A 12,433-nucleotide genomic window follows, 5' to 3' on the forward strand; every position below is an offset into this window, starting at 1 on the left:
TTCATGTATGTATATGTGTATGTACATGCATGTACGTATACGTGTATGTACATTCATGTACGTATATGTGTATGTACATACATGTACATATATGTGTGCATATACATACACATATATGTATGTACATATGTATATACGTATGTGTGTGTGTGTGTGTGTATGTATATCTCAGGGTATATATATATATATATATATATACCCTGATATTTCATGTGGAAATTGAAGGAATTGGATTAGATCAATTTAGCGACATGTATGTATTGCGTTCCTATGGTGTGCTTTCTTAGACCATACAGTATACTAATGAGGATTTGTTAAATAATCGCAAGATATGATTAAAAGCTTGGTGGTGTTCTGACACTAGTTTGTGAGACTCTGACCTAGACTGAGAGGTCAGGGCTTTTCTTGTGAGAAGGTATCACTTGAGCTATTGTAAATGATGAGTAGGTTACTAAGTAAAGAAGCTGGGGTTTATGAGTAGGTTACTACGTAAAGAAGTTGAGGTTTGGAACAAAGCAAACCAGACAGAGGAAAGACAGAAAACAGAGCAAAGACTCAGATTCCAGGAGTCAAGAGAAATTTAGTTGGTAAAATGTGCCAAATTTGATCATGGGTTGGGTTTGGGAGATGATGACAGAGTTGACTTGAAGATTTCTAAATGTCTGGCTTGCCCAGCTTGGCCCTGTTCAAGCCATTCACAACCATAGGGAACATCAGGAAGGAGCCAGAGTATATTCGGGAGGTGGGCATGCAAAGGAATAGTTTGATCTTGGACAAGCACACTTTTGAGATGCCTTTGAGGTAGCCACATGGTGAAGTCTAGGAGGCAATTGGATATAAGAGGAGAGGTTTTGATTAGAGATATAAATTTGAAAGCCATTAGCATTTATATGAGAATTGAATTCATGATGGTAAGTGAAATTCTGTAGGGAGATAGTTTAGAATAAGGCATCAAGGCAGCACTTTCAGAAATACCAACATTCAGTTACCATGTGGAAAAGGGTAAAACAGCAAGAGGAAGTGAGAAGTGTCCAGAGAATTGGGAGGGAAACCAGAAGTGAATTATATTAACATCACTGAAGCTAAGGGAAAGGTGTGTTTTAAGGAAGAGGGAAGGGTCATCTCTGTCAGATGTTTACGAGAGTCCAAGAATGATTACAAGTGTCATACAGCCACAAGGAGATATCTGGGAAGCCTAGGGAAAATTGTTTTTAAGAAGTGATTGGGGCAGAAGTAGATTGAAGACTATGGAGCAGGAATAGATTCTGTGGAGAGAGTATAGACAGTGCTTTCAAAAAGATTAATGTGAAGTGTCAGAGAGCTAGGGCCTCCCTGGTGAGGACTGTGGGGTGTAGGGAGGTAGGAATTTTGTTTTCAGTTTAAATACTTGAGGATGTTTAAATGCTATCAGGAAGTCTCCAGTGCAGAGAAAGGGGTTGAAGTTACGGGAGGGGGCAGTCTATGGTAAGGTCACTAAGGGGGCCAAGCAGATGTTATTTGAAGCTCACATACAGGGTTGGTTCTAGATAAACTCCTCTAACCTGACAGGAGAGAGGGAGATGAGGGTGAGGCAGACTGAAACTGATTTACAGATTGAGAAGCAGGAAGTAGAGGAGTTTCTAACTCCTTTATGTAAAAGTCCATTCTAGTTTAAAATTTGTCATCATATAATATTGTAGTGATAATAACAGCAAACACATATGGAATGATTTCTGTGTCTTGAGTTATGTGTAGTAGTAAGTGTGTGTTCCTTATAGACTAACTGCCTGGGTTTGAAGCCAGACCTTACCACTTCCTAGCTTTGCGACTGTGCAACCTTGAGCTGTATTTTTAATTCTCTGTTTTTCTGTTCTTCTGTAAAATGAAAATAATGTCAGTAAGTACCTTATAGGATTAAATCAGTTTGTGTATACATATATATAATACATGTTATATGTAGAGAGAGCTTAATGTGGACTTGGTGTAGTCAGTGTGACCTAAATATTAGCTAGCAATAGTAGTGGTGGTGGTAGTCACCCTCAGCATCTGGTACTGCCCTCATCATACCCCTTGTATGATGTGATGATAATATTTAGCTCTGTTTTATAGGTGAAGCAACAGACTCAGAGATTAAGTTACTTGTTTGGGGACATGCAGCTAAATAGATGAAAGTACCACATTTCAAACCCGATTTGTACAGCTTCAAACCTACACCTTTGCAAGTTCTGAAAGCAGCTCATCCGGAATATTTCTTCTTCAGCTATTTCAGAATGTGAGATTTTAGGATTGACCTTATGTAAAAACATGAAGTAAGTGAAGTTGGCCTTTCGCAACTTCTGCTGCCCCAGAGGCTTGCTCTGTGCCAGCAGTCCTGTTGCTTGCCTGGCTCCCAGCCTTGTCCCGCACAGCTCCTTGTCCTCTGAAAGCACCCTGTTGCGGTTGCTTTCTCTTTCTCTTTCATTCTTAGTTCATATTGGTCATTTTTAAAAATTTGTATCAAAGATTATTTGAGTTAAGCTTGAAATTAGTGAATTGCTGGTGGAGGATACTTACAATCCTGTGTAATTTAAGTTGGCATTATATTTCCTTTACCTCTTCCTTGGAGTATTGTCTGAAGAAGGCAGTGATGGAGGTTCGGCACCAGTTTGGCTTCCACACTTATTCTTAAAAACATCTCTATCAGCATTTATTTTAAATTTATCATATCATTATAACAAATACATTCTCTAACCCGCTTCTACCTTATGAGGTAGCTCATTCTATTCATTGCCTTCTCCATGATCAAGTAACCTTCCCTTTCTGTCACTAATTGCTGAGGTTCTTTCAACTTCTTTTTTAAAATTTAGAGACTTCCCCTAATGTTATTTATTTTAGAAACTTTTCCTGATGTCATCAAATGCTTTATATTCGATCACAGACAGTTTATGAAACATTTTATTCTGCAAATTTAACTCCTGAGAACATCATCAGACTATACGTGAAGAATATGACATTCTATACAGGGAAGGTGTTATGTATGTTTATTTTTTAAACTAATTGTAATCCTAACAGTATGTTATTCTGTTACTTTTTTGGGAGAATTGAGATACTATCACTTCAAAGTAAAACAGTTTGAGATACTGTCATAGACTGAATGTATTTTTCATGATCTAAAATAACTTCTTTGTAGGGTCTCCATGGCCTATTTTGATCTACTGTTATTTCCATACTGTTTCATCATCTTAGGGAGGAGGCTTTGCAGAAGAGATAACAGTTATTTTGACTTCCCATGAGTTGGCTCTGGTGAATCAGTTTTCTTTTTTAGAATTTTAAGTGTTGTTGACATATAATTTATATTCCATAAAATTACTCCTTTGAAGTATAAAATTCAGTGACTTTTGGCCAGGTGCGGCGGCTCACGCCTGTAATCCCACCACTTTGGGAGGCCAAGGCGGCAGGATCACAGGGTCAGGAGATCGAGATCACCCTGGCTAACACGGTGAAACCCCGTCTCTACTAAAAATACAAAAAAATTAGCTGGGCATGGTGGCGGGTGCCTGTAGTCCCATCTACTTGGGAGGCTGAGGCAGGAGAATGGCATGAACCTGGGAGGTAGAGCTTGCAGTGAGCCGAGATCGTGCCCTGCACTCCAGCCTGGCAACAGAGCAAGACTCTGTCTCAAAAAAAAAAAAACAAATTCAGTGACTTTTAAGCTTGCAGTGTTGTATAACCATCACAGGAACCTAGTTTTAGTTTTCCATCACTGAAAAGTCCCATTAAGTCTGTTCACGAGTCCCTATGCCATCCTGTGTATCCCCGGGTGGTACTAATCTATTTTCTGTCTCTATAGATTTGCCTTTTCTAGACATTTTATATGTGTGGAATCATATATTATACAGTGTTTTGCATCTGGCATCTTTAAGAAATATGTTTTGGGAGGCTCGTGCATGTTGTAAGATGTATCAGTACTTTGATGGTTTTTGTTTCTGAACAGTATTCTGTTGTATGGATAGATCACATTTTGTGTGTCCATTCACCAGTTGATGGATATTTGTATTATTTCCTTTTCAGGACATGATATAAATAATGCTGTTGTGAACATTCATGGACAAGTCATTGTGTGGACATACATTTTCATTTTACTTGAGTAGATTCCTAGTAAACGAAATTGCTGACTACTTGTATGTTATGATTATTTAGGTTTATGAACATTTGCTGTTGATTTTTATTTAGGTCTGTGATCATTTTCTGTTGATTTTGTATTCAGAATATTTAATTTTTGGCATATTACTATCAAATTATCCCAGCACCATTTGTTGAAAAGACTATTTTTGCCCCATGTGGTTGTCTTGTACCTTTATTGAGAAGCATTTGACCATAAATATAAAGATTTGTTTCAGTACTCTCAACCCTGTGACATTTATCTGTATGTCTATCCTTAAAAACCTAGTACCATACTGTCCTACTGCAGCTATATAGCAAGTTTTAAAATTGGATAGTGTGAATTCTTCATCTTTGTTCTTATTTTTCAGTATTCTTTTGGCTATTCTAGTTCTTTGTCTTTTTATATGTTTTAGAATTTGTCAACGTTTGCAAAAAGACTACTGGGATTTTGACTGGGCTAGCTCTGAATCAATAGATCAATTTAGGGACAATTGGCATCTTAAGATTGACTCTCCCAATTCATGAACATTACATATCTCTGCATTTATTTAGTCTTACTGATTTCTTTTATTAGCATTGTATACTCTTCTGTGTATGGGTGCTGTACGTATTTTGTTAGACTTATATGATTTGTTAGATTTATATGTAAGGATTTAATTTTGCAGTGTGCTTATGTAACAACACTTTGAAAATTCAGTTTATTTCTAATCTTTCATCAAACCCCGTTAGTTGAATTCATCTGTGTCATATTTGAATCTGGCCACATATCAGGTACCATCTTCCAAAAGATAGTAAAGAGCTTCTAATATTTTTCTATTGTAGTTTCCAGGAGGTAAAGGGATGAACAATTTTTATTATTTTGACTCAGTGACTGGTCAGCAGTTGTTAAGTAAGACTATCATGTCAGTCTGTTCACATCATCAATAATAATGTAATAACATAAAACACACAAACCTCCCTGAAGGAGTTTGTACTGTCAGGAAAGGGCGAGCATATAACCTCCCTGTTCCTTTTTCTGTAGGTGTTGCAGCATCTTTGGAAGTGTCAGAGAGCCCTGGGAGTATCCAAGTGGCCCGGGGTCAGACAGCAGTCCTGCCCTGCACTTTCACTACCAGCGCTGCCCTCATTAACCTCAATGTCATTTGGATGGTCACTCCTCTCTCCAATGCCAACCAACCTGAACAGGTATTTCTGTTCCATCCTATGCTACCTCTAAAAGGTTAATCTTTTCAGAGGAGGTTGGTAGGGAATCATCGTGAGTACATCTTCGGTTTCGAGAATAAGGTGGCATTTTCAGCATATGTGTGCTCTTTTAAGGCCTCCTCCTCTGCCCTGTCAGTCACCTATCAGAAGATGCTATCCTCTTTTTAAAAAGGTAACAGATGTTAAGAATGTCCTTCTGAGAGTTTTACTTAGGAACCTGTAATTTTATCAACAACATTGCTAATAGGCAATTTTGACCAGAAGGGACTGGCACCATCACAGATGGTTGAGAGCATACTTTTAAAAGATAGTGATAAGAGTAAGGAAGTAACATTAGGTTGTAGTACTTGATTTTTTTAAGTTAACTTCACTAGTATTTTAAAGTAAAACATGACTAGCCATGTTAGCCACCTCAAAGAGTCTCATATAAATTATTAACAGAATGTGTACATGAAAGAATGTACATGAAAATGGAAGCTACTCCCCAGTAAGCTGTATCAATTACAGGAAAAAGACACATAATTTGTAGAACTCACTGCAGAAAATAATGCTCAGGAAGTTAATGAATTGTGATAATGATTACACCTTTATTTACAATGGAACTTCAGTAAGCTTATTATTACCTCAAAATATTTGATAAGCTAAATTTTCTGATATGAAATTAAATAGAAGCTTTTTTTGTTTCTTCGTAGAATTTTTGTAGTTAGACTCCGCCTTCAAGATCATTTTGTTCAACCTTATTATTTTAGGAATCAAGGATGGAGTTAAATAAGTAAAGAAAGAGCTTGAGTAGAGTTACTAAACACATTTACAGGTAGAGCTTGAATAGAACTGAGTCCCTCACTCACAGCCCAAAGGGCTTTTTGTTATGTCATTCTAAATCTTCCATGAAGACTTAACTTTGATAATAGAGGCTGACATAAGAACAGCAATCATGGACTTGTAACTCTACTTCCCTTCTGTGACATTTATTTACATTCAGTCTATACCTATGATCTATCATTGTGTGACCTAATAAGCATGAGAATGGCAGTGCTAATATTTTTTAATTTTTGTTTTGGAATCAATTTTTCGAACTGGTAAAAATATTTATGAACTGATAGTAGGGTGGGTAGCAGCAAAGACTTTTTTTATGTTCTGATGTGTTAGGTAAGGAAAAAATATTATTCCAATTTGGTATGTGAGAATTTAAAACTCCAAGATACCTATGAACAAATACTGTAAAAAAAAGTTGATGATAATTCTCATATTAGAAATAAAATTTTCCAACGTTTGGTGCAGCATTTGGTACTGTCTACCAAATAGTTATTGTTTTGTGTCTAGGAGAAGATAGAGTGGCCAGTTTATTTATTTTGCTTTCTTTTCCAGGTCATCCTGTATCAGGGTGGACAGATGTTTGACGGTGCCCCCCGGTTCCATGGTAGGGTAGGATTTACAGGCACCATGCCAGCTACCAATGTCTCTATCTTCATTAATAACACTCAGTTATCAGATACTGGCACCTACCAGTGCCTGGTCAACAACCTTCCAGACATAGGGGGCAGGAACATTGGGGTCACCGGTCTTACGGTGTTAGGTGAGTGACACAAGAGTTCTTGGCTGTTTGGGCTTTACTTATGAATCTACTCTCAAGCATACTTGCTTCTGCCCTTGTCTCTACACCTTCAGTCTGCTTATGTTCTTTTTCTGTCTTCTCTCAGTTCCATCTCTTCTCTGCTTCTCCATGCTTCTTACAGATAGTCTCCCCCTCCTTTCTTCATTTCCGGTGGTCTCTAAAACTTAATTCTTTAATGACTTTCTTCTGAAGGTGAAGAAAGATGGTATCAAATACCATCAGAAGTGGTCTCTCACTTTTCTTAAGCTTCTACAGGGCAGAACTTATTGTTGAGAGCAAATTAAATCAAGAATTACTTATTTTAGTACGGAGCAGAAGTTTTAGCACGTGTGAGAATAATACTATTACTTCATATCTGTGTAACACCGAGTAGGGTCACCACAGTTCTTGGCTTGCATGTGTTGTCCTGGCATAATTGTAATAATACCTCCTTTTACTCCCACAAGTATCCTTGTTTGAAGAATAAATCATATTATCACCTTAGTACTGAGACCAAATAGATTTAGTTTTTTTCCCCCAGATTGCATAGAAAATAAACAACAACATTTAGATTAAAATTTAGATCTCCTTACTCAAACCAGCACTCTTTCCATTACACCATGTTGTTAGACTATCTCATACTAAATTATATCCATTATAAGCATGTTTTATTTTTCAATTCTTCTGTCTCTAATATAAAATACTGCTTTCTAAATGAATACTTGTGGTAGAGGTGGCTAAACTCAGCTCATCTGGGGAGATGGAAGACGTTTAGAGAAGGTTGATGTTCTTGATTCTCCTCCATCCTACTCAAGTCTCAGAATCTACTCCCGTAGTCCTTGTCAAACTCCACCCCCCCCCTTTCTTTTTCCTTTGTTGTTGTTGAGTCACTTAAGAATACAGGTGTTGGGAATTCTTGTCATTTTCCCTTGGCCTTTGGTGCCTTTTTCTCCCAGCCTTCAAACAGAATAAAAAAACTAATGACCAAGTCGGGGATTTCTATTCTCAAAATCATATTCATTGTAGTATATTAAAAATTTTATAGATTATAAAATACTCTGAGTACCAAGTATAGTGTACTAATGGAATTAAATATTCTGATGCTTAGACCTGTAAGTTAGGTGACTGGCTTCCCATATTATCCAACCTTATTTCTTTTTTGTTTGTCCAGACTTCTCAGCATCATTTTTAAAAAGAAGATAAAAAGCCCTTAATTTATTTTATAATTAATGCTACCTCCAAAGAATTATTTTGGGTTTCTCTTCCTGGCATCATAGTGTCAATGACAAAGGCAACCAAAGATTAGTTTGCCCCACCGCAGTAGTTAGGATTCTCTAAGATTTTTACTCTTCCTACCTATACTCTTTTATTGTTCTCTCTTCCCCTACCCCCTCTTTTTTTTTTTCTGATTCCTGTGTATACTCTGCATTCATTTTTTCATTCATTCATTTATTCATTTTGGAAAGGGTGAACATATTTACTGAAAAGTCATTAGCATTACAAGTAAATCATAAATTGGATTTAAACTCTACCGTCTGTATTCCCCAGCATGAAACTTCAAGCCATGGGCTTAATTTATGGTTTTGTTTTGTTTTTTTTCCTTGTTACTATATATCACCACCTTCTTCCTTTAGTGTTCTTTTTGGTAATTTTTGTTCCATGTTTTTTGTGTCCTGTCTTAATGATTGTGAAATGTCCACTACATTATTATCCACTCTGCTTTTACCTGACCCTTAGTTTAACTTTCCCCACCATAAAGCAGAATTTGATATAAAGTGGGTCTGTCCGGTTTTTGTTTGTAAAGTAACGAAGGACCTTGTTAAAGTGGTTTTCGCCAGGGCAGGATAATGCTTGCTTTTCCCTGAAATCTTGAAAAGTGGCCTCTTTCAGCAATGTTTTTAAAATCAACATGTTGATACAATGGATCTTAAGAATTCTTCTTTAGAGGAAGCAGAGTGAAAGGAAGATCTTAAGATACCTTGGAAATATAATCAAAGAGTGAAGCCCCTTTGTACATATTTGCCCCCTGCTTACCAAAGCAGCAGGCCTGCTCCTGTGCCTAAGCCTCGTGAATTGGTACATGCCTCCTCTGGGTTCAGGCGGTGAGTCTGTCTCCTGGTATGTGTTCCCAAAACAGTATAATCTAAGGGTCCAGTGTACTGAATGTTGATGTCTCCTCCGTCATCACTTGGCTCACAGTAAAATGTGTACTTTATTGCTTACTCTTCCTGTTATAGTTCCCCCTTCTGCTCCACACTGCCAAATCCAAGGATCCCAGGATATTGGCAGTGATGTCATCCTGCTCTGTAGCTCAGAGGAAGGCATTCCTCGACCAACTTACCTGTGGGAGAAGTTAGACAATACCCTCAAACTACCTCCAACAGCTACTCAGGGTATGTACAGTGCTGCTTTACCCATTTTATTAGTTATCATGGACAATTCTAATATTCAAAAAGTAATTAACTTTAATTGGTTTTGAAAAATAACACCCTATAACTGCTGAAAAAGCTTTCTGGATCATTTTGTGTTTTCAAATTTAAAGTGAATAAAACATTTTCTCTCTCTTCTCTATATTGTCTTTATGAAATGTATTTCATCCAGTGGTAACTATATATGGAAACTGTTCCCATTCACGTGAAGATTTAAAGCACCTAAATGATAGCTTCTTTGTGTTAACTGTAAGACAATCCTTGAAATTTATATCTGAGAATACACTTCCTGCTTGAGGTAGAGCTGCCTATTTTACTAGGAGAAATGTGAGCATAGTGTCAGTAGGGTTGATCCTCCTGTTTTCAGCCTCAAATCTGGTTAGAGGAGGAAGATAGGAAAGAGTAAAGGAAAAGGCCTCAGGTCACAGGAGATCCAGGAATTGGTCACACCAAACAGGTAATAATGGAGGAAGCCTGAGTGTCATGGATGATTTCTACATGTAAACCCAGCTACTTAAATTTAGTTTTAAATAGGACATCCTTAAAAAGTTGAAGAGATTTTGTCAAATAAAATGAGGGGAAGATATAGAATTTTATTATAAAATACTCTAGTTCAAGAAAATGAAATTTAGCAGCTTCGAGTATTACATCATCTCTAATACAGAAAATGTTTCTTGTAGTATTCTCAGGGTAGATTTACAAATCTGAAATTTAACCATAAAGTGTTGGCAGTTAATGGAGAGGCCACAAACAGCCTTAATTATGCCTTGTAAGTCTGAATCATATTGATAGTCCACGCCTCTCATGGAAAAGGAAAGTCCTAAGTTGTAGTAAAATTATTCACATTAAAGAGCCAGCGCCGCAAGCCTCTTAAGAGCCTATAAATGTCCGCTAGTAATCCCAGCAAATATTGATGGACCTTACAGTAGTCTTTTAATTAACCTAGCCTCAAATTCATCATTAAAAAAAAACTTCAACATAATAAGTTTTATTACTTTAAGAGTGATTGCTGCAATACTGTTGTTCATTGCTAAATGTTTCAGCCACACTGTTGGCTAAATAGCCGCTTTTGTGGAATGATTTGTCAATCTCACCATTGTAAATGACATGATTAAAATAGCCCTTGTCTTGACATACTGAAAACTATATTCAAATTTTAGATTTTCCACTGTTTCTGTAACAGTTCACCTCTCCGGGCCCATGTTGCTTTTTTTTAAACAAAAATAAAGGGGTATCATCCTCAAGGTCCTCTGTGGCAGCATTTTCTTTTTTTATTTATAATATCTTTGTGGAATATTGGTTGGAGTTTGGAATTTTAAATGAACAATTGACAGTGGTTATTTGTATGTAAGTTGAGAAATAGCTGTAGAAAGACCCTTCCATAACCTCTTTATTTCTGGGTAAGTGTACATCAGTTAGATTTCTTGGTATCATATCCTTTTTTCAACTTGAATACTCTTTGCACCTTTAGGTATAAAAGTGAACTTGAATGACAGGGATGAAAACTTTGTCTTTTATAAACTCTGGATTGATTATCAAACTTACTTTGGATAACCATATCTATTAATCATGTACATTAAATGGTAATATTTTTAATCTAAATTTATCTCTTAATATCCATATTAATAAAGTTGATCTCAAAATAGAATATTGCCCCAAAATAATTTAGATTTTTTTCAGAAGATTTACTTTACGAATTATGTTTACAGTTATTAATATAAACTCATGATGCATTCTCTGAAAAAAGAATATTTGACACCAGGAAAGTGAATCCCGGAAGTCTGATTGGTGACAGGGGAATAATATTTTGAGATTAGAATTTCTCTTATATGTAGAGACTAGCTTGAGGGAACTCGCGCTGGCCAGATCTAGGACAATTCAAACATCAAAATAAATATATAGTCCATAGAATAAAATAAGCATCACCAAATCCCTACTGATAAATAAATGGGGTCAAAGGGCAAGCTTTTTTTTTCACAGTATGATGCCAACTAATGTGTATACAAGGAATCATGGAGTTAGAAAATCATCATTGAGGTGAAAACAGTGAGCAAAAGTTTGATGGGAAGCAGGCTATTTAGTTACAAAGTATGTCCCCACAAATTGCTTATTAATGACACAAAAGTAACTTTGTAAGGGAGAGACCTGTTGGATACCATTTTAACCAAGTGATCAAAGTAAACTTCACCAATATTGTGACAAACTGCTATCACGTACTTCCTAATATATGTACTGAAAAGGACACATCATTTCTGTGATATTACTGTCAAAAACACATAACCTAAATCTCATCATGAGGAAACCTCAAACAAACAAATGTGAAGGCAAAACTGTTCAAATTGAAAAAGACTAGGGAGTTAACCCTGAGGTTGCAATTTTTTGATTTTTTGCAATCAGACCTTGGCAGTGACCTTGAGCAGTAGGATGTAAATAACTCCCACATGCTTAGCATTCCAATAATGGAACACTGGGCATAAATGGGTTAAGATGACTAGACATAATGAAGAATCTTGGTTTAGAATCTGAACAGAAAAAGAAATAGCTATAAAGGACATGGTTGAGATAATTGATGAAACTGAATATAAACTATAGATTAGCTAATACTATTAGATCAGAGTTAAATTTCTCGACTTTGATACGTGTACTGTGTGATTACATAAAATGTGTCTTTGTTCTTAGGAAGTATTCACTAAAGTACTTAGTGGTAAAAAGGCATGATGTCTTCAACCTTATAAAAGAGACTCAGTGCACTAACTAGTTCTTTTCACCAAGTAAGGACTGTGAAGCAAATTTACTGTGCACTGGTTACTTGCCCGAGTCTGGTGAGACAGAGCATTCATACACAAAACAAGTTTCATGAAGTGTATTTATTATTTAATAGGCAGCAAAGGACAACAGAAGCCTAGCATTCATTGAAAGCCAGTTCCCCAAGGCTCAGAAAAGCTTCCTGGAACAGATAGAGTCTCTTCTGCACATGTCCACTTGCACATCAGCTGAGAGAACCCGGAAAGCAGCTCACTCTGAGTTTTATACCCGAGTGTCACTGCACTAAAGTGTTGAAGGACATCTTGTTTCTAGGAGGGTC

The 12,433-nt window shown here is 36.6% G+C and overlaps 1 protein-coding gene across 14 annotated transcripts in view; it reads left to right on the forward strand.

The window, feature by feature from the left end:
• The window catches only part of IGSF11 (immunoglobulin superfamily member 11), a 290,534-nt gene that overhangs the window by 186,331 nt on the left and 91,770 nt on the right, over positions 1-12,433 (forward strand). For all 14 annotated transcript variants that reach the window (XR_008523583.2, XR_008523582.1, XM_054551467.2 and 11 more), the window contains 3 exons: positions 5,144-5,307; positions 6,694-6,901; positions 9,157-9,312. Coding sequence is in view for 12 of the 14 variants with exons in the window: in XM_054551467.2 (XP_054407442.1) it covers positions 5,144-5,307; positions 6,694-6,901; positions 9,157-9,312 (528 nt within the window). In the remaining 2 variants the exon portion in view is untranslated. The remainder of the gene's footprint in view (positions 1-5,143; positions 5,308-6,693; positions 6,902-9,156; positions 9,313-12,433) is intronic.

This window comes from Pongo abelii, chromosome 2, assembly GCF_028885655.2.
Source record: "Pongo abelii isolate AG06213 chromosome 2, NHGRI_mPonAbe1-v2.0_pri, whole genome shotgun sequence".
Taxonomy (NCBI): Eukaryota; Metazoa; Chordata; class Mammalia; order Primates; family Hominidae; genus Pongo; species Pongo abelii.